The sequence below is a fragment of the Pieris rapae genome, chromosome 9, assembly GCF_905147795.1.
Source record: "Pieris rapae chromosome 9, ilPieRapa1.1, whole genome shotgun sequence".
NCBI lineage: Eukaryota > Metazoa > Arthropoda > Insecta > Lepidoptera > Pieridae > Pieris > Pieris rapae.
Genome location: NC_059517.1, coordinates 6,360,805 through 6,381,517, shown reverse-complemented (window position 1 = coordinate 6,381,517; position 20,713 = coordinate 6,360,805). Strand labels below are relative to the sequence as shown.

The window sequence follows — 20,713 nt, the reverse complement described above, 5'->3', positions numbered from 1 at the left end:
TTTCCTAGACTAATTAGGAGCCTACAATAATGTGAATATTACAAAATGTTTATATGAGGTGTATCAGTTTTTGTTTTTCGTTTTCATAATTGGTCTGTACGATTAGACATTTTGATTATTTCCATTAACACCAGAGGACTTCTTTCCCTCCCATCCAGTCCTATCGTCAAAATGTTAGGGAAATTTATTTCTGTTAATAAATTAAACTTATAAGATTCTCCCCTTGATAATTTGTAGTATAATGTTAACCTCTTGTATATATTATTATGTCTGTGTGTGTTGTCTTTTTTGTGAAGTCATTTTTGTTTTGGATAACTCTGCTTAGATTAAATTCAATCCATCAAATCCTCACTGTGATAACACTTAGAACGCGACATTGGCGGAATTGTGATTGACACAGAAGTCGCCATTAAAAATAAAATCGAATCGAATCGAACACCAGAGAAGCAAATGCTCATTCCATACTTAAGATATCAAATTATTAGTGTAAATAGGCGTAGAGCATTCTTACATTGATCTTAGTGTGTTCGAAAAGATTCTAAGAATGCTCGCTCTATGTAAACAGCGCTTTACATAATAAGGTGTTTATATGTTACAATAATTCTTTTCCTGATTTATTAATCAATAAAAGTCATACTTCTCGCATAAATGCCATAGACTAACGTTCTTGAAGATATTAATACTAGGAGCTCATATCGCGCATATCATAAAACTCTTCACCTTATATACGACAAGCGACATCAAAGAGCCTCGGATATCACATATTTTATTACTAGCATTACTTTTTCTATGTTATATAGGCATTATATTAACCAAGTATAAGTAAAAGCTATTATTACATAAATCACTTTAATTAAATATTGTAATAATATGAATAAAGCAATGATTTTTGATATATAGATTTTGTTAATGATTTGAGTTTGACTTTACTAATACGTAATTGAAAAAGCGCTCTAAAATATTGTAAAATTATTTACTTCTTATATCGTAGTTTTTAACTATTGCTACTGCCACGTTCCATACATTGCTGCGTTTGTATCAGTAAATTGTTTAAGCTAATACTAGCTAGACAAGTAATATGATATTTACCAACTGAAAACAGTAATTAATTCAGTGGGAATCACTATTACATTGTAAGTACTACTAAGCGATCTGAATTGATAGAAAATTATCTAGAGACTTTAGAGCTCCCAGTTTATGAATTTATTAACAAGTCCTTGCAATAAAAAGGAGAGCAACTGGCGCCCTTATCAACTGGTCTGACCAGGGCATTTATGAAAATTATCGTAACTATTGAGTATATTTTTCTAAGCTTGCAACTTTTGATACAAAGAAACGAAACCACAATATGTAAATGATATTCGTCATCTAAAACTAATATTATTTGTGATGCAAATCACATGCATAGATCTCTACGCTTCGCTTGTAAAGTGCTTTACCCCGCTCCAAATATTGACCAGGTCCCTTGTGAGGGGATCATAACACGTTCAAACCATATACATAATGTTTGCTGACGTCTATACTAACCTTTATCTTAAGCATAACTCAATTGTTAGTCTATACCATTCTTAAAACTTGTGATTCGAATCGAAATTCGATGAAAACTATTGTAAGTACAAACACTAGTGTAGATGAAACGATTTCAAATAAAATGTAACCAGTATAAAATGCACAAAATTTAATAAAAAAAAAACATCGACTAAAAAGTACTCTCATAACAAAAACGTAACAAATAATTGATACAAAACAATTATTCAGAGCCTATCGAAGCTTATAACAGAATTTATGCGAAATAATCTCTTAGAAATGTGGATAATGGCACTAATACTAAAACTAATTTAACTTGTATTTTAGAAGTAAATAACAATATTTCACAGAGTATACTAAATCAGACTTTAGAATTTAATTGAATTAGCAATAAGCGTTGTGCGTTACGGCATTTTCAATGTATAATCATAATTTAAATAAATGATTTTCCAGCTTATCTAAGCAAAATATAGAGAATCTAATTCTGTACGCAAGATTCATATGTGGGTATCATATATTTTATATTGATGAATGCATCCGGTCCTCCATAGCGTTCGAGTATTTGCAAAGTGTCTTCTATTAAATCTGCAACGTTCTCTCCACGGGTGGATGTGTGATCGATACCTGACCCCAGATTTCCTGGAATAGAAATTGTATGTTAAAAATGTATTCAGAATTTTTCGTTTGCGATTATTATTATTATTTTTACATTATAGGGGGGCAAACGCCAAACTACCCTGAGAAATATATAGATTGATAAGTAATTTTTCCATAATATTTTCGTCGCAAGTATTACGATACATAATCTAGTATATTTTGTTTCCTTTAATCATTAGCATACTTTTTAATAAAGAAGTAAGTGCATTTTAAAAACATTAATGACCAAAAAATAGATAAAGAAGTCTGAAGTGCAGAACTGCATGGTCGTAGAGAAACTGGTTTTTGAATTTCATTTCTATCCTTTCATTAGCTTTACGCAGTGAATTAAAATCATATATCACTCATTATTAAGTAACGTAATATAAATGTGACTCATAAAACCAGTAGGAAAAGTTAAAGCGAAATCCGAAATCGTATGTAAAATCTCTCCAAAGCCTTAACACGTACAAAGAAACCACATTTCAAACAAATATGTCCGTTCCTTCCCGTTTACGTTGAGATTTAGTACACAAGAATGACTTGTGTGTCAGGTACTAAAGAGGTATGTAATTTGCAAACATTACCCGCTAAAGTAAACGACACAAAACGTCACGGAAGAGGCGCCAAACCTCGGCCGCAACTATTTGGCAACACGAGAAATGAGAGAACGTCGCGTAGCTTGGCGACTTTATAGTCGCATGATCAAACGTTATATCTAGGCAATAATCGAAAAACAAAGGTTTTTGATTTTAATGGTAAAAAGTATTAAAAAAAGCAACTTGCAATAACCATTTCATTAAATGGACTATTAGTATAAATATATTATATACCGTTTTGTTTTTTACACAAATTGTAAGACAAAATATACATAAATGTCGAATTGAAGCTTAAACTATTTAAAATATATTTTGTAATGTATATTTCCAAAGAGAAACGAGACGATAAATACATTTTATTTACCAAATATTTAGCATTTCAGAATATTACATTAATAAAAACTTTTTAAAATGTAATTCAGTCGCAGCCTATATAAAAACTCTTTAGTCGCAGCTTCTTGCGACAAACAGCCGCACGTTTATCCAACTTAGGTAACACGAGGCCGACGCGCTCACAATTCAGTAACAATGCGGTCGGGTGTCAGACCACGGTGACGACGTGACGACAGAAATTCACGGCGTATTTCGACGTACAACGTTGCCCTGACAACGTAATTAATCTACTTGAACCGACAAGTCTATTAGACTGAAAACAATATCGTATAGCCGTCAATTTGATGCTTGTACGCATGATTGATGATTGTCATAATCCGCCATATAGTGATACGTTGGAGATAAAGTTTGTATGGATTATTATCATTAGTATATTTCGAAATAAAGTTATAACTTCTCATTAAGTCTCACCTACATAGTGTCCATTAGACGAAAAGTAAAATAAAAATATTTGAATTGATACTTTTAGCCAAATAAATAATAAGATATCATAATCTCTAGTGCTTAATTTAAAAATAAGTTAAAACTATTAATGTATTTATGTATCTGTTTAGTTTCCTTAATAAATAATCATTGGTTATTGCGTTATCTCTACTATTTGAGAGTACTATTTATATTTATTATATCATATGGTTACATTAATACAAACCACAGCGGTTTTCTAATGTAATATATACTAGGTATATTATTTTGTAAAATAATGAGAAAAAAAAATTTGCTTCTCCAAGAACGACCTGGACGTAAAAACAAAAGAACGTCCAGCCTATTAAAGACTGCGCTTTCTTTTTTAATTAACATAAATCCTCACTTACGATTTCGATCCTTAAACAGATTAAGGATTGGTAAAATTTGCCTGTAGTAAGGTACAAGTGCTTCCCCAACCCGGTCGCTCCCAGTCACAAGCATCTGTATACACTTGAGGGCATGACACAGCACCGAGGGTCGCTTTGTCGCGAGCGCATCTAAACAAACATTCTGTGTTAGAACAAGATTGCGTATTAATAATTCACGACGCTTAACGTATTGAAATAGAGCATTTATGCCTTAAACCTTATAACACTGGCGTTGAGTCATATAGAACAGAACTGCTCCTACTTAAACAGCATGTAATTTTAACATTGTATTCGACAACAAATTATAAACGGGCAGAAGATAAAGTAGGGCCTGGGCAAGGGCTTATACAGCACTGGCGTTGATGCAGAACTACTCCTACTTAAACAGAACGTAATTTTAACATTGTATTCGACAACAAATTATAAACGGGAGATAAAGTAGGGCCTGGGCAAGGGCTTAGTTGGGCTTTTAAAGAATAAAATGCCGTTTTTATTGAATCGTCTTTGTTTGGTATCCAACAAAATACAGTTTTGTTTTTGTATGTAACACTATTTTGGGACGGAGGTAATACAAAATCTACCAATCTAGTTACTAAGATCTGTTTAATTATGATCTATATAAATAATATTTACTAGAATTACGAATGTTGATGGATTTTAATAAAGAAATATCGCACTGATCGCATTACATACGAATTTGAGAGATGAGAAGTTTATTGTTTTAGAAGCACTCAATTCCAAATCTCAGGGTCGAGTTACTGATCTGATGAGTTTTTAGAAATCATCCGCTTAAATTGAATTGCTATAGCAATTGGGAACAATATGTATATGAATATTGAAAAAATGCTTATTTTTTTTAATAAATTATTCCAAAGACCGTTTTTCCGTAGATATTTATGAGGTTTGTGTTATGTTCTACAGTTAAAACTGTAAATTAAATTCCTAAAGCATTTTTCATCTTTGTTTGAGTATAACAATAATATACATAGTTAATAAGACTTACTTTTAATAGGTATTATTAACTGTGGGACCACCGGTAATATTTTGTATGATCCTTTTGTGACCAAATCATGGATTCCCTTCTCGACGATAAAGTTAAATGGGTAGTTTCCTTCTGCGAGCCCGTCAAAAAAAATTGGCAAGTAATGATGAAAATCCAAATTTTCTATTGGTACCTGAAATAATTATTTCAAAATGGTAAAATGTTTTTTCTATTTATATTGTATAAACAGGCGTAATTCTAATAAAAAAGAAGTTTGCTTTTTTAAACCAATCATACCTATATCAAAAATGAATCGCCAGTAATAATTATGCACAAAATTACAAATTCACTCAATGTAATCTACATTAGTAAAATCGAATAAATCTGTCACATGTAAAGAGCATTCAAGTGTACCTTCCACTGTAGTCGTTTCCCGCTGCTGGTGAACTCAATAGAGAGAGGAAATTCACCCCTTTGATAACATCTTCTGAACATTGTCGGTCTCGGGGGCAAAGGATCGAGAACGCCGCATTTTGGAGGCGGCAACACTTTTGTGTTCTTCTGCATTGCCTGTATAGTAAAAGCAGGCACAATCCGCACCTTTTTCTTTCCATAGGGATAGTTTGGGCTCGGCTTCTTTAAGGAGTTTCTGAAATCTTTCCCGCAAAGATCGGGCGTACACGGCGGTAGCAACACCATTATTAGAACATGATACAAAATCGGATAATATCTTTATAAAATGTTGACACGAGTAATAAAATAAGAAAGCAAATTTGTTCACGGCCGAGCCTCTGATTGTTTATTTTGGAACGTGATCGTTGCTTGGCAACGGGTCGCCTATCGATTGATTGCCGACAGCGCCCCCACACTCCCTGCTAAGGCAGGTGCACAACGTCGTTCATTATTGAAAAAAATTTAAAAGAAATATTGTATTATTAATTAGGTTTTGGTAAATTCTTGGGCGCTTAAGAACTCATAGTAGATGTGAATTTGATCCTAAAATTATGAGTTTTAGTCGAAAATTAGTAATAAAAACTTTGAGTAGGTAAACACAGAAGTGGAATACTATTTATTAACTCAATTTGCCAGTCATTTTAATAATTATAAGTATGTGATATAAAAAATATAATAATTAAATGACAACACATGAACTCCCGGCCTAATAGGCGGGCCATGCCGCGAAATTATATTAGCGTTGGAGAATTTTATTACATTTTAATATAATGTATCTTACAATATCCTCAGCTGGGGAAACTGCCGCGAATTTTGATGGCTTCTGCTTCACATAGAAAATGTACTTTGATAGGTTTTTTCATCGAAAATTTACGGTACGCGAATAAATTGTATTCGATAGATTTTTTATTACTTGTCGAAGTTTTATGTCATTACTTGGATATTAGAGCTTGGGATTGTTTTATGAGTTTCTATTATGAGTTTACGAAAAATATGTCTTTATTTGTATTACTAACAGTTTTTGTAACGTAAAAGTCCTTTTAATATGGACGAATGGAAAGATAAATTTACTTTTGATTCAAACTTATTCTTACTACGCATCATTCAAACTTAAAGCAAATATTAGGAATTAAATATTATAATAATTTTGGGAAAATTAAACCCATGTTTAGCATACACCATGAATATCAACCCTTATATGTTAACCCCTTAACATCCGCCATGACAGAGATTTCGCGGTAAACTGAACGTCAGCCGTCGAGCTTGTTCGATATTTAAAATTTAATATGCGATCAGCTGTCGACCGATATTATGAACGTTTTTACATAACCGTTGAAGTTTTAAAACCTCTTTGCTGTCAACTTAAAATTAACCTGAACTGTTGTTGTTTATAATAAGAATTTGGAATCTATTTAAATAATGAACGCATAAAAATGTTTTACCAATTTAATAGGATAGACGATGGTCGATAGACTACAGTATAAAATTATAAATCAAATTAGCTTAAATGGTGATGGTTATCGTAAGAAATCTAGGAGTGGAAACAAAGAAGCTCGATAGAATTCCTGCTATGCCTATAAGGCAGTCAGAATTTGGAGAGGTTATTTTGAGCAAACAATTAATAATACTCGTAGTGGATTTGATAAATGTTAAAAACTAAAACGTTTGTCACATACTATTATAATAAATAGTAATGATAACACGATTTGCTTTTTAAAAGCTATTCTTAAAAAGATTCTTCATTTAAAATTTAAACAAACATTTGTATTTCATAAACTATACTCTTAAAAACTGACAACACTCGAGACAGCTTTAATATTTTTTTAAAATACTGAACAAAAAATAATAAAACTGCATAGAATTGAGAGCGTATTGAGCGTGCATCGGCTTCATTAAAAGAGGATTTGCTTTAAAGGGGCTGTTATTACCTTATTTCTTTTTAAAATATCGGTTCTTATAACTTTTAAATATTTTGCAGATGTTTAAGAGTTCCATTTGTATAAAAAAATTAAATTCAATATTATTTTTATTATTATGGATTTAATTTAGTATCAACAAATTTTCCGTAAAGCATTTTATTAAGATTCTCTTGAAAAATATGTTAAAATAGTTCTTATATCCTTCAGAGGTTGAATTGAAACAGTTTTATGGTGAGAACGTGAGGCCATCGGGTACTTAGCTGCTCGTAAATCTGTCTGTGCGTCTATTTTATGTACGTTGTACGTAGACTATGTTTTATATTACTAACATGTGAACTTGCCGAATCGTACCGTCTGCTTGGTATTCGTAGCACTCGCCCTGGTAGCATATTCGTAGCATATTATGTTTTCATTATCAAAAATAATTTATGGGAGTTAGGTATACTACACTTTAATTTTAAGAACAGCCTCATCCTTTGGCTTCATAATTAAATAAATATTGTAAACTTTTTTCATTTAATGTACTAAAATGATTCCATATTGACCTTGATAGCATGAATTTCTTTGAAATTAATACTATACAAAGAATGGTCTGAAAAATCCAATATTTTCTCTTATACCATAAAAACAAGGCAATATTACCAATGTAAATTCAAAAATGTGAAAGCAAAAGCTTCATCTCTACAACAGAATAAAACAAAGTAACACAGAGTAGGAAATTGCTGCGTCCTGCCAATGTAGAACTGATTCGGGTTGCGCTGGAATGTGAAAATAAAAAAGGGGAAAAAAAGAAGCAAAAAACAGGTATCGCAAAAGCCGACAACTCCGAATTTTTCCTACGTTTTTCCTTTATCCGTTTTTGCCTTTGCCGGCTGTAGCGTAGGTGTTTAAAACTTGAATTGCTCGAAATTTTACGGTTTAACTCTTTTTTACAGATACCGTCTAAATGTCAGTAATTTTAGGCATTTGAGTTGGCAATTGTAATTTGAAACTGACCATGTTGGTTAGATTAAAACTGTAATTAATGTATCACCAGATCAGGCATTTCTTATTCATTTTACCAAGATTACATAAATTTTATTCTTTTCATGTATTTACAATATATAAAAGCACAATTCTAAAATTTTTTATTAATGTAAATAATGTTTAATTTATGTGTATGTCCTTAGGGTTTAAATATGTATTATTTAAACCCTAAGGACACACCTAAGAGTATGTATTAAAGCGCCAAAATAATATCTGTTCTCTACTCATAACGTTGAATTGTCATTACATACGTAAACTATTTTCATATCACCTTCTGTCTGTAGCTTCTAGCCTTGATTCCTCATGATAAAACAATAGTTTCCCGGTACATCTCATCTATTTTAACTTTTATCATACAAAAATTTCGACTGAATATAAATGAAAGTTAACCAAGCTGGTATATCATCAAAATGACTACAATTGAAATAAAATCTTCACAATCTCGCCGAGTGCGCCATCTTTCGTAAATAATAAATATTATTCAATGAAATGAATATCCCTTATTGAATCGGAAGCTGTTGAGAAAATAAATTTGATAGGATTATACAGGATCGTATAAATAATAATTGATTGTACAGACGAGAGTTCTGGGAACTACTTTTGTTATGATATGGGGAATGTTATTTCAATACTTGGTGAAATTCTCAACTTTTGAGTTGAATTAGTATACATATTTTCTTTTTAAATTACTAACACTTCGCTGCAAAAAAAAAGTGGAGCTTAGTAGCTCCGGGTAGTCTGTTAAGTCTGGAACTCATATTTCTATGTCGCGGTTTTTTTTAATAGGCAAGTAGGCGATCAGCCTGGTGTTCCTGCCACACGCCGTCAACGTTTTGGTTCTAAGTAGAGGAAGATTTAAATGCTGACAGAGACAGAATGTTAACCAGTTGAACTTACCTCAGGATGAGAGCACGTACGAAGCTAACACTGCTCAAAACTTTTAGTACAAATTAATTAACTGTTAAAATACATAGAGTGTGTAAGTATGTATGTATACTAATGTATGTCATTATTTAGCCAAATACTCAAGTGAGTGTAACAAAATTCAAATAACGTGAAATCTATAAACTGTAAATTAAAGGGTGTTAAAATTCTTAGCCATCCTAGCCGTATATATACTTCTATGAAATAAAAAAGCATTTGGCTTATAAATCAATAAATTGTATGTATCCTATAAAATATTTAGGCATATGTTGATGATTAGGTATTCATAAAAAGTATTTGCATTTTGTTTCTTAGATCAGAGTCCTTACTCTTTCTTCTCCTAAAAACGCTGACAGCGAGCCAATTCTAAATGTTTACCGCGCCATTCGAAAACTTCCAAATATCTATCACTGACATTTTTATCTGAAAATACAGATTATGAGTAGTAATCTGATCAGATAACTTATACTATTTTGTTGGCATTAGCACTCCTTACAAGAACTTAAATGACGTCATAGCCATAACGCTCCGGTTGAAATTACGTTAAAAGAATACTCGAAATTTGAATAGCTACCTGTATTGTATACCTGGTTCCCGCTATCTTACCCGCTCTACGCCCTTGACTTACGAACTGTTTGTAAATGTAAATTTACAATTAATTTAACTTTATTTTTATTTTAATTTTTTAATTTAATTTAAATTTTTGTTTTTCTTGACGTTCATAAGTGTACATGTTTACCTATATGAATAAAGGTATTTTTATTTGGTTACTGTTTGCTATGCAATATATGTGCATGAAATATAGGAAGTAATTAAATAATATAGTATGTAAGAAAACAGGTAATGAGGATACATCCAGCATATGAGATACTTACCTCCGTGTAAGGTAATAACCAATTAGGTTGTAATAAATGACTCTTGTCTATTCCTTTCTAATTGTTATTCATTTTCTTACATGATTAAAACGATTACGTACAACGGCGTTTGTTACATTTATGTCTAATTAATGTTCTTGTAATTTATGTTTTTTTTTTGTTTCAGGTAAGGGATTTCCTAACATATCCAAAGGATTTTGTTATCGAATTTTGTGCAAGTTCATCGCATAACGCAAGTACATTAAAATTCTCATATTCATAACACTGTCCACGACTGCCAAATAGCATTTGTAATCTTTAAATTATATAATATAGTTAAGGTTAAGGTTATATTTCTTGCTTAGTTCGACCTTTTTACCAAGAGATGGTGCGATATGAAAACATTAATATATTGCTTCAGAAATATGTTCTTAAATGTTTATAAGTGTAGTGAATAATTAAGCTTATATAAGTAACTTAGCTTAGCTGTCAAGACCCTTCCATGAAAAAATATCTCAAAGCCGTCTGCATTTGAGAAGATCAGATTGCTTAGTTCGTTCTGCTTCAGTGACCTACTATCCTGTCCTTGTGGTGATTGACACCCTGCATCGGTTTCCGTGGTCCAAGCTTGGCTGGCCTTTAAGGCTTGCGACAGTAAAACCTATTTTGGCCTAGCTCCTCAAAACAGCCTGAACTTAACTGTGAAGGTCCTTCAGGCCAACATCAAGGTCCCTTCCAAAAAACCCTCATATCCATTTACCCTTATTTCCAGCAACCGCATAAAAGGCCAACAGTGAGATTTCAAAATAAAACCCACCAGAGTTTTAGACTGTGTTTCTATATACGGTTATAACTGTAATTAGTATGTAGTAACAGTATTTTATTTAAATTGTTCAGTATTGATCGAGTAGTCTAATAATTCCATAATTTCTATCGAATCCCTTTAAGCGAATTTTTAAATATAGTACAATTGTTCAAGTAAATACGATGGCAAGGTGCACATAAAACACGATAGCAATAAACGATTTCTGTATCCATTACTAGATGAAAGTATGAACTTAGATTATCCACTTTATGGTCCTTGTGGCGTATGTTATTAGAGCCAGTACCGTATTTGCAAGTTTAAAATAGTCTAATAATTCCTTACAAATGAAAAAATATTCAGATTATATATTAGTAATTATAGAATGTACACCATTTTTATATTTATTTCTGTTAGGCTTGACTAACAGAAATCAATCGATTGGCTCTAAATATTGTTTCAAGGACCAATTACAATACCTGTAATCACACAAACAAACTTGCATATTGAAATTATTGAATTAGGTTATTAAACATATCAAATAATTAAATTTCAAGACTTGTAAAAGTATTAGAACTAGACCATTCAATTAATTTGTTACCGTGTCATCACGTGACTGACGAAAAAAAATTTTTATTAACGAGTTAATTTACTCCCTAACACACAATGCCAACTTTTTATAGATTACTCTTACTAATACTTGTTGTTCATACCGTCAGATAGCCTATAGTGCATAGAACTTGTGTACAGAATAAGTCATTTTTATTTAGAAACATTACCTTAGAGTAAACACACATAACCAAGCTGTGTCATTCATACATTTAAATATTACGAATTGAAATTATTTTATTATGATTACATTCGTATAAAAGCCACTCAAACAAGCCACAATAAGTGGTTGAAAATAAATTTATAAGTTGAATCTACACTATTTGTACTTCAATTTTGTATCGCTATAATGAAAAATCTCCTTAATCCTGTGACTTAAGTCAAATGTTTTAAACTTAAGCCATAATGTTTTCATGAGCTGTAAAAGTGACTGCATTATTTATCGAGCGCAGAAGAACTTTATATTAACTCTTAAGCGAATCACAAAAAAGTTTTAAGCTTTTAGCGGCTTTGATCTTGGTCAAAGCCGTGTACTCGATTCTCAGAAATCTTACTTGATGTACGTAACGCAATAAATTCTAAAGGAATAAAATATAATTTTAAAAATAAATAGCAACGTTTCACTCACACACTGACATTCGCTCACTATTCTCGCTCTACAACCCAAAATGTGATTGGCAACCACTTAGACATATTTCTGTGTATAATTTGACAGATTTTACACATATTTAATACTTAAAAAAGGGTTTTAAATTTTAAGCAGCCTGTGTTGCGTATTGACTTGAGTGTGACTTTCATCTCTGAGGTTATTAGTTTCGAATTAGGCTATGAGTTAATGATCTTTCTTTCTATGTAGAAAAACACCATGAGGAAACAAGTATACCTTAGACCCAAAAAGTCGAAGGCATATGTCAGGCAATAGATTAATAATAATAATAATAATAATAATAATAATAATATTTGCGTATTTGATTTCTATCTCAGATCAAAATCGAGGATTTCAGCGACCTTGATCAACCCACAAAACATCAGAATTGATTTACGTTGTACCTTACTGTTGTTAGATAATCAGTCAGATAAACGAATAAACCTATACACATATTCTTATTATATATTAAGTCACCTTCATTTTACCAGTTAGCTTTACAAAAGTTTATTTTAAAGCTCGGGTTTAAGGTTCAGGTACAGGAAAAATCTGGAAGTATAGAGTAAGCTGAAGATTTTATGCAAAAAATGTAATAACATAAATTTACGACTTCGACTATTATAACATTAAAACAGTAATGTAATAGTAATTTTATTAAAAAAATCCCAAATGTACAATACAAAGTATAGAAACATTAATTTATTAAATTTAATATAAATACGTAAATCATATCCCTGTGTAAAACCAGATTTTCATATTGCAATAGAAAAGGTAGGAAAAGCAAATATTGCTATATTTCAAATTGGATATGCGGCAGAGTATATTTTTCAGCATATTCCCACCAAAGTACATTATCTGTGGCTGGGCCCCACAGGGAATATTCTCTTTGCCGCTCAAAGTGAAACAAAACTTATAGCTCAGAGCTTTCAAGCTTTTACCTAACACTTGTAAATATGCTTAGTATTTTCCCAGGGTTATGTATCATATAATTAATTTTTTTTATGTATGCAGTAGGGGTTTGTGAATTATAGTATCTTTGAAGATGTTAAGAAGTATCTATTCAATAATCTCAATTAAAATTCAAGAGTATATATATGTAGTATTGTCTTTTATTAACATAACTTTTACACATTTAAAGAAAAACACTTTTTTAATGTATATATATGTCTCAATATATTATTATATACATATATTAAACAAATAATTTCCTTATGAAAATTATTAGTCATAAATATTAGCTGCCATTTTGATCCAATTTCTACACCAAACTACATACATACTTTGTAACATAGTGCTGTAACAGTGCACCACTGGCACACAGACGTAATTATTACAGTACATCAATCAGAAAAGTTTTCTTACGAGCAATGTAGTAATCACAAATACCGTGGAGGCGTTGTCATGGTAACCGGCGTCCATTACGCAGTCGCGGCCTACTAGACTCCGCCTACAGCCTGTTGCTGCCGCGTCGGACGCACGCCAGTCATTCTATAAACCTCAATAAATTCACATTCGAATATTAATAATTCAATTTTGATGCTTGAGTAACGCGGTTCGAATGAACACAAGACGTGGCAGTTGGCGGTCCTTTTCTAGTGCACGTTGTGACGTGGTTTCCATCTCGCTCGTGCAGGTTAATGACGGCGTGCAACATCAGGTACATATGAATGTTGTAATGTACCTATGTATAGCATGATTCAGCTTCTAAACCACTGTCCTTTTGGCATGGCATGGCTTTCACCCATAAAATATTATCTTCGCGGAACTTGTACTATTTACTAAACTATCTTTTTGTAACTAGTACTTCATGTACTGGCTATTGTTAAAATTGCGTGAGGTCGAAATATAAATAAAAAGTAAATCAATCTAAATCATCTATTGAACTATTTTACTATCTATAGTTGCCATTATAACAAAATTTAAGCAACCTTACATCAATACAAGATAAATTTATTTTAATACAGCTCTTGTACTAAAACAGGCAAATAATTCTCTAAGCATTATATGCAAAGTTACAGAAAGTTAGAATGCAATAAAGTTATGAGTACTAGGTCAGTACACGTTTCTTGTCTACAAGTAGTTGACAATTGTAACTTGTAACTTGCAACTCGGAAGACAGCGCAATTATTGTCAAGAGTATTGGGTTTTATCCTCTAACTTTTAAGCTTTATATTACTGCACCTAGAAATAAAAAGGTTTATTTATTGTAGAGGAAAAATAACTTTCTAATTTTATTAGCATTGATTTTAATACATTTGATTTTGAACAATACTTTATAACCAAGGCATCAATTCAATATTAAAAAGTATTTACATTTGCGATACGGCTCCATCGCCGATCGAGGCGACGTCTTGTGCGAAATGTTTTTTTTTTAAATTTTATATCTGTTAATTTAGGATACCACTTTATGGCGCTCTGTCCAGCTCTTTTCATTAAGAATTTGAAAGTACCTTAGAAAATGTTAAAAACATACTAGGAGAATGCTAACTGGGGCGTAAGTCTAAGCTTCATCATAGTGTCACCGCAACTCGATCCGTACGTCATCAAATAAATACAATCCATCAGTTTTGAAAAATACATAAAAATTGCTGAAATTAAAATTTACAGTTTATTATAACATGATAATTATTACATAACTATTCATATTCCCAATGGGCGTTACTCGTAATTAAATCTAAGTTACATAGACTGAATTATAAACCTCATAACACATTCAAAATTTTCAAATAATCAAGAACGGCCATACAACTTAAGAATGCTTTCAACTGCCTAGACTACATCCCCACAGCCCAACTAAGCCCGTCAAGGCATCTGGAATCCCATTTAATATAATTCTAGACCAGTCCGTAGGCATTAGAGCTGGACAAACTTTTAATCCTAATATCCTTTCCTCGGAAATGAAGTTTAGGAGCGTCCGGGAACTGAATTGAACTTTAAGGAAACGGATCTTGCCAAGTGTGATTCCAACGGGAACTCCAACAATGGGGGTCTTAGGGATGAGTGAATTGTAAATGGAATCAGAGGAGTGTATGAAAAGCATTTTAAGTTAGAAAGTAGTGTGTTTGTGTATAGTATCAAATATTGTAGGGATGTTTTAAATTAGTAGTATTCGTGTAAAGACAAGATTGAAAAGGTGTTGAAATTAATTTAATATAAACTATAAACTTAATTTTCTCTTTTATTTTTAGCGCGCACTTCAGAGATATCTTAAAAATAATAATCGAGCCATAAATATAACTTTACTTATACACTTTAAAGGGAAATTATGTAATTACACACATTCAAAATCTTCATAATCTATATTGTATGGATAAAGTTTCCTTATAGAAAACACAATATAGAAATTTAAGTATTCAACTGCCATACTGGATGCTTAGCTTTTCATACTCGAAATAGTTTATAAAAAATGTAGAAATCGTATTGAAATTGATGATGAATCATTTAGTTTTGATTATAATTTCCATTCTTAATGTTAATGTTAGAAATGTTTTATTAATTATTCACAAGTTAGTTTACAAAAGTTTATGTTTATTAAGTTTAATGTTCGATCGTATGTTTCAATGTATGGAAATTTTTATTACATTCTATTAACAAATCTAGCTATCGGCTAGCTAAGGTGTGTCATCACCTTCTAAAACACCATTTACAATCACCTTTGTAGAGTCATTAAGTTATTTTAAAATTAATTAGAGATTTTCAATTTGTCGATACAAACAATGAAGTTAGGTTTCACAAACACGCTGACGATTTCAAAGTTAAAATATATCTTGAAATCGACACCGCTCAAACTCAAACAATGTGTTTTAATTAATGTAAGCGATACTTATTTCTGCCTAATTATTAACAGTCGGTGAGTGACAGTTGACAGAAAAACTTTTTGTGTACGTATATGTTCTATGTTACGGTTAAATCAAATTTACTTTAATGGCTCTTCGAACTTTACGCGAAGATAAATCATTTGAGCAATGTTTTTAAATGTTTTGACTAAGATAATGTTTAGCATACTAGAAACGTCTTCTCTATGCTGCTTTACGGCGTAGAATCTTGGAAGATGAGAGAGATGTCCAAAAAAACTAGAAGCGTTTGAGATCTGGGTTTATCGACGCATGCTTAACCTGTCTTGGACAGACTGCATTCGAAATACAACAGTGCTGGACAGAATGCAGAAGAACAAAGAAGTGTTTATGACGATTAAGAGAAGTAAACAAGAGTATTTCGGACACTTTTTACCTAACTCCAAAAAATACGAGTTCCTTCAACTAATCATACAAGGCAAAGTGGCACGTAGAAGGAGATCTGGCCACAGACGTTCGTCCTGGTTAAAAAACTTGAGACAATGGTTTGCTCAAAGCACCAAGTCATTATTTAGAAGCGCGGCATCCAAAATTAAAATGGCCATTATGATCGCCAACCGTCGCAAGGAGATGGCACTATAAGAAGATACTAAAAATAATAATAATTTCGAATAACACCTCTTAATGCACATAAATTTTGTTTATTGATCAGATAAATCTGGTTTATTACATGTTGTTTAAAGGAACAAGTACCTGTGCGTCGATTTGATTAAAATAAAATAAATTACGCACTCTAAACGCCAAAGAGCTTTAGGTGAAGATAGCTTTCGCGTTATTAAAAGCCTACCTTTATTATGAAGCTGTTACGAGATGTTAGTTATTCCTAGATCTGCTATAGTTTATTAAAGATTTAATTATGTATTAATGGAAGTATATATTATACGAACGTGAATTTATATATTTACAGGTTTTATTTAAAAATTCAATAAGAAGTGATACAAATAAAATAAACAGTCGAAATTAAGTGTTATGATTAGTAAAGTATTCTCTAAATTGTACGAATTGGTCAAAGCAGAGCTTTTCTCAAAGAATTCAAAAGGTATTCTTTATTCAAATTTCAAAGCTAAGGTGAAATTAAACATCAGCTGAAGTCGTACAGTAAGCTTGTATAATAAATCAGTAGTGGCTGCCTCTTAGAAAAGAAAACGGAGTACCTAACAAAGAGAGTCCTTTTACAATTTTTCAACTACGCCATACGAAAATTCAGCTTGGCTCTAGGGTTGAACTTAATGTAATAAGTGATAAATATTTCTCATAATTTTACTAGCCTCAAAAGTCAAGCAATTTCTGGTTATGTTTTAACATAATTTAAAAAAAGCAATTGATATACCTTCTGTTCTAATTTATTAAAATAAATCAGGCTTAATTTAAAACAGGTAACAATCTCTTAGTACCTTTAATAGGCGACGCATCTACACTTCTATAGTCGTCCAAATTGTTTACTGGTGAGGAAAGATATGATTGTTATGCTGTGGTAGCCCTATATAACGTTATTATTTCGAAGAGCGGAAAGTCTGGTTTGTCGCTTTGAGCTGGGTACAATGCTTGCTCTATTGCATGCTACGTCTTAGTAAAGGTAAGTACTGCTGCAATGTGCATCGCTTGGAGTCGACCGATCTAAGTTAATATAAGTTCCACTAGAGTTCCGTGGAGTTTAAGATAGAAGATATATTTTAATAATAATAATTTAAATAAATTACTTCTAGTAATAAATAAGTTCATGCGACTAAAAAGTATGATACCAAATTTTTCTTCTCATTATTTAGTTCCGTTTAAAATATATCTTAAGTTAACAATTATTTGTTACTAATTTTAAATAGGCATTATATAAGCCGTTAAAATTTTTTAGTCGTGTCCCATTTCCATTAATAACTTATAAAGACAATTACTGTTTAATTGACAAGCCATACATTTTAACACCTACATCTAACATAAACGTTTACATTCCATTTAATAGGCATAGTATTTATTAAACAAAAGTATTAGCTACTGAACCTTTAAACAGCACTCTCTGTATTTTTTCAAGAGCCGAGCGAGAATACTTCCTTTCCTATTTGTCTAAAAAGTGACGCGCGCCTGAGACTATTCCCCTAACTCTATTTGGTTTACTTTTCTATTTCAAACTTTGTGAAATGAGTTCGCATTTATCACTACTACAATGTTTCCTTGAGTGAAATCGTGTCGTTTTTTTCGATATATGGGCAAGATGAACTAAAATCTAAAATATTTTACAAATTTATTTTTGTAATGTTTTCTTTCTGAATTCTTATTAAATGTACACTGCATTTTGTGTATTGTAATTTTCATGATTTGAGAAACATAATTAAGTTTAATAAAAGGCAAATTACACTTACATACCCCGTTTTAATTATTTCAAAATTTCAGACGACTTAAAAAAGTACAAATCAGAGCAGTGTTGGCCTAGTGGCTTCAGCGTGCGATACCTGAGGTCGTAGATTCGATCCCCGGCTGTGCACTAATGGACTTTCTTTCTATGTGCGCTTTTAATATTTGCTCGAACGGTGAAAAAAAACGTCAGGAAACCGACATGTCTTATAACCAAAAAGTCGACGACGTGTGTCAGGCACTGGAGGATCACCTACTTGACTATTAGATTTAAAAATGATCATGAAACAGATTCAAAAATCTGAGGCCAAGACCTAAAGAGGTTGTAGTGCCACTGATTTATTTTATTTAAAAAATGATTCAATTAAATAAATACCTTGAAAGTATAGGCATCATATTTCTGTTCTATACAATTTCTTTAAATTTAATATGTATTTTATAATTGTTTGCTAAGGAATGACTTAATCGTGAACATAAACTCCGTAAAGAGTATTTACACAACACAATTGCTATGTTTCAGATTGAATCTGTTTATAAATTGGAAATTTAATTAAAATCTGTTTGCAGCAAGGGCCTCACCAAACAAATGTTTAGTTCCGTTATACTAGATTTGTAACAAGGGCTTGTGTGGATTCCCACTTAAGCTTAATAATAATTATTCAAATATGTTTTTATTTAAAGAGCCGAACACAGACTTGATTCATAAAATTAGTGTTAGTTATATACTAAGATTTTGGTGAAAAGAAAAAAAACTATTATTACCAAAATTTATTTATTGCTAAGTTTATGGAATTGGAAATATAAGCTACCTGGTCCAGCGATAATATACGTTACACATGAAAATACATTTTATTTTTAATGGAATAATATAATATTATTAAAATTTATACGTTTTAAATTTTAAGTCTCAGCAAAAAATTTCATATTAAAGCCTTTATAGTTCTAACAGCACGCGGCCGCCCAAATCTTTTCTGGTCTTTGACAGACAAGTGTTGTAATATCACATCATATCACATCTGTTGATACTATGATATACGAACATACGGCTGATACTTTTGTTGTGAAGTGTCTGGAATATGACCGACGGCAATCCGTCAAATCCAAATCAATCACTGCAATCCTATTTATTTAAAATATATTTGATAATGAACACAAAAAATATTTGGAATGGCGCAAATCGAAAGAAGTTTTTAAAATATTGTACCGTGTTCCAAATTAAAAATAAATAAAATGTTGAAAAAAATAGTTTTTATATACATAGATTTTCTGTCCACCAGTGCGTCGAACAAATTTACAACTTATTTACCAATAGATGTGGGCACGACGGCGGAACCTATAATGTATGAATAATGCTCAACAATAACAATATATAGTAGTATGTCAAAAAAAAAACAAATAAAATCAAATTCTATGCTTAATGATAAGTGCTCATAGTGACAAAATGTAAAGTCAAGATTATGCAAGTCAAAACAATGATGGTAACATATGGTGGTAATATTGTTTTATATATTATACATTGGTTGATTCATTATATGTATAGATTAATATAATTAGTTATGCTGAGATAGGCAAGTTATCTGTTTGTTACCACACCTGTTTTACTTAAAACTAATTACAGAACTTACGCGATACATACAGATTCTAATAATGTAAAATGTTTATGGTTTTAAGGAGTTATAAAAATCTACTATGTATTGCCATGATATTAAGCTAAAATCAAGACTTTGAAGAGTGTCAAGCCAAAACCAAAAATAAGGAACCGGCAACGCAACCGTGTTGCCTTTCACTAGCTACTCTTGAAATTAAAAAAAAAACATATTATTCACCTTTAGTAGTAATAATAAATAAAATACTCATCCGTATTCAAAAGCGTTAATAAATTAAAACTTAAACAGGAGCCAAGTCAGTTTTAAGCTATTGCATAGATTTTATCGCGGGCTTTGAGCACGGCGACCGAATCAAGAAATTCCATAACAAAAAAACCTAACACACGATTTCTTAATATAAGTGCGGCTAATACGCGTTAGAGCGGCACAGAAAGTATACTACGTCTCACATCGGTCTGGCGTAGCGTAAACGCAGCCGTTGCAGCCGGTACGAGTGGTAGATTGAATTAATATCAAAGAAAATACTTAAAAAAATAATTTAAAAAAAACACGACATATTTGACACCCCTCGCCATACAAATTAGAACGCTTAAGCCTTTAATTTAAAAGGTTACGTACGTTTACTTACTTAGATACATTTAATAATTCATCATCATTTTGCATCTCAAAAGAATTGCGTTAAGTCCATTCGCCAAGACCATAG

The 20,713-nt window shown here is 31.6% G+C and overlaps 2 protein-coding genes across 4 annotated transcripts in view; one reads left to right on the top strand and one right to left on the bottom strand.

Moving 5' to 3' along the window:
• LOC111003671 (CUGBP Elav-like family member 4) overlaps window positions 1-20,713 on the top strand; it is a 398,713-nt gene that overhangs the window by 138,243 nt on the left and 239,757 nt on the right. The window lies entirely within an intron of this gene.
• On the bottom strand, window positions 1,719-5,989 carry LOC111003672 (parkin coregulated gene protein homolog). Its single transcript, XM_022274304.2, has 4 exons — window positions 5,385-5,989; window positions 4,992-5,163; window positions 3,968-4,117; window positions 1,719-2,166 (listed from the first exon to the last, which is right to left on the bottom strand). Exons 1-4 carry the CDS (start codon window positions 5,667-5,669, stop codon window positions 2,006-2,008), a joined length of 768 nt encoding a protein of 255 aa, XP_022129996.1. The 5' UTR covers window positions 5,670-5,989; the 3' UTR covers window positions 1,719-2,005.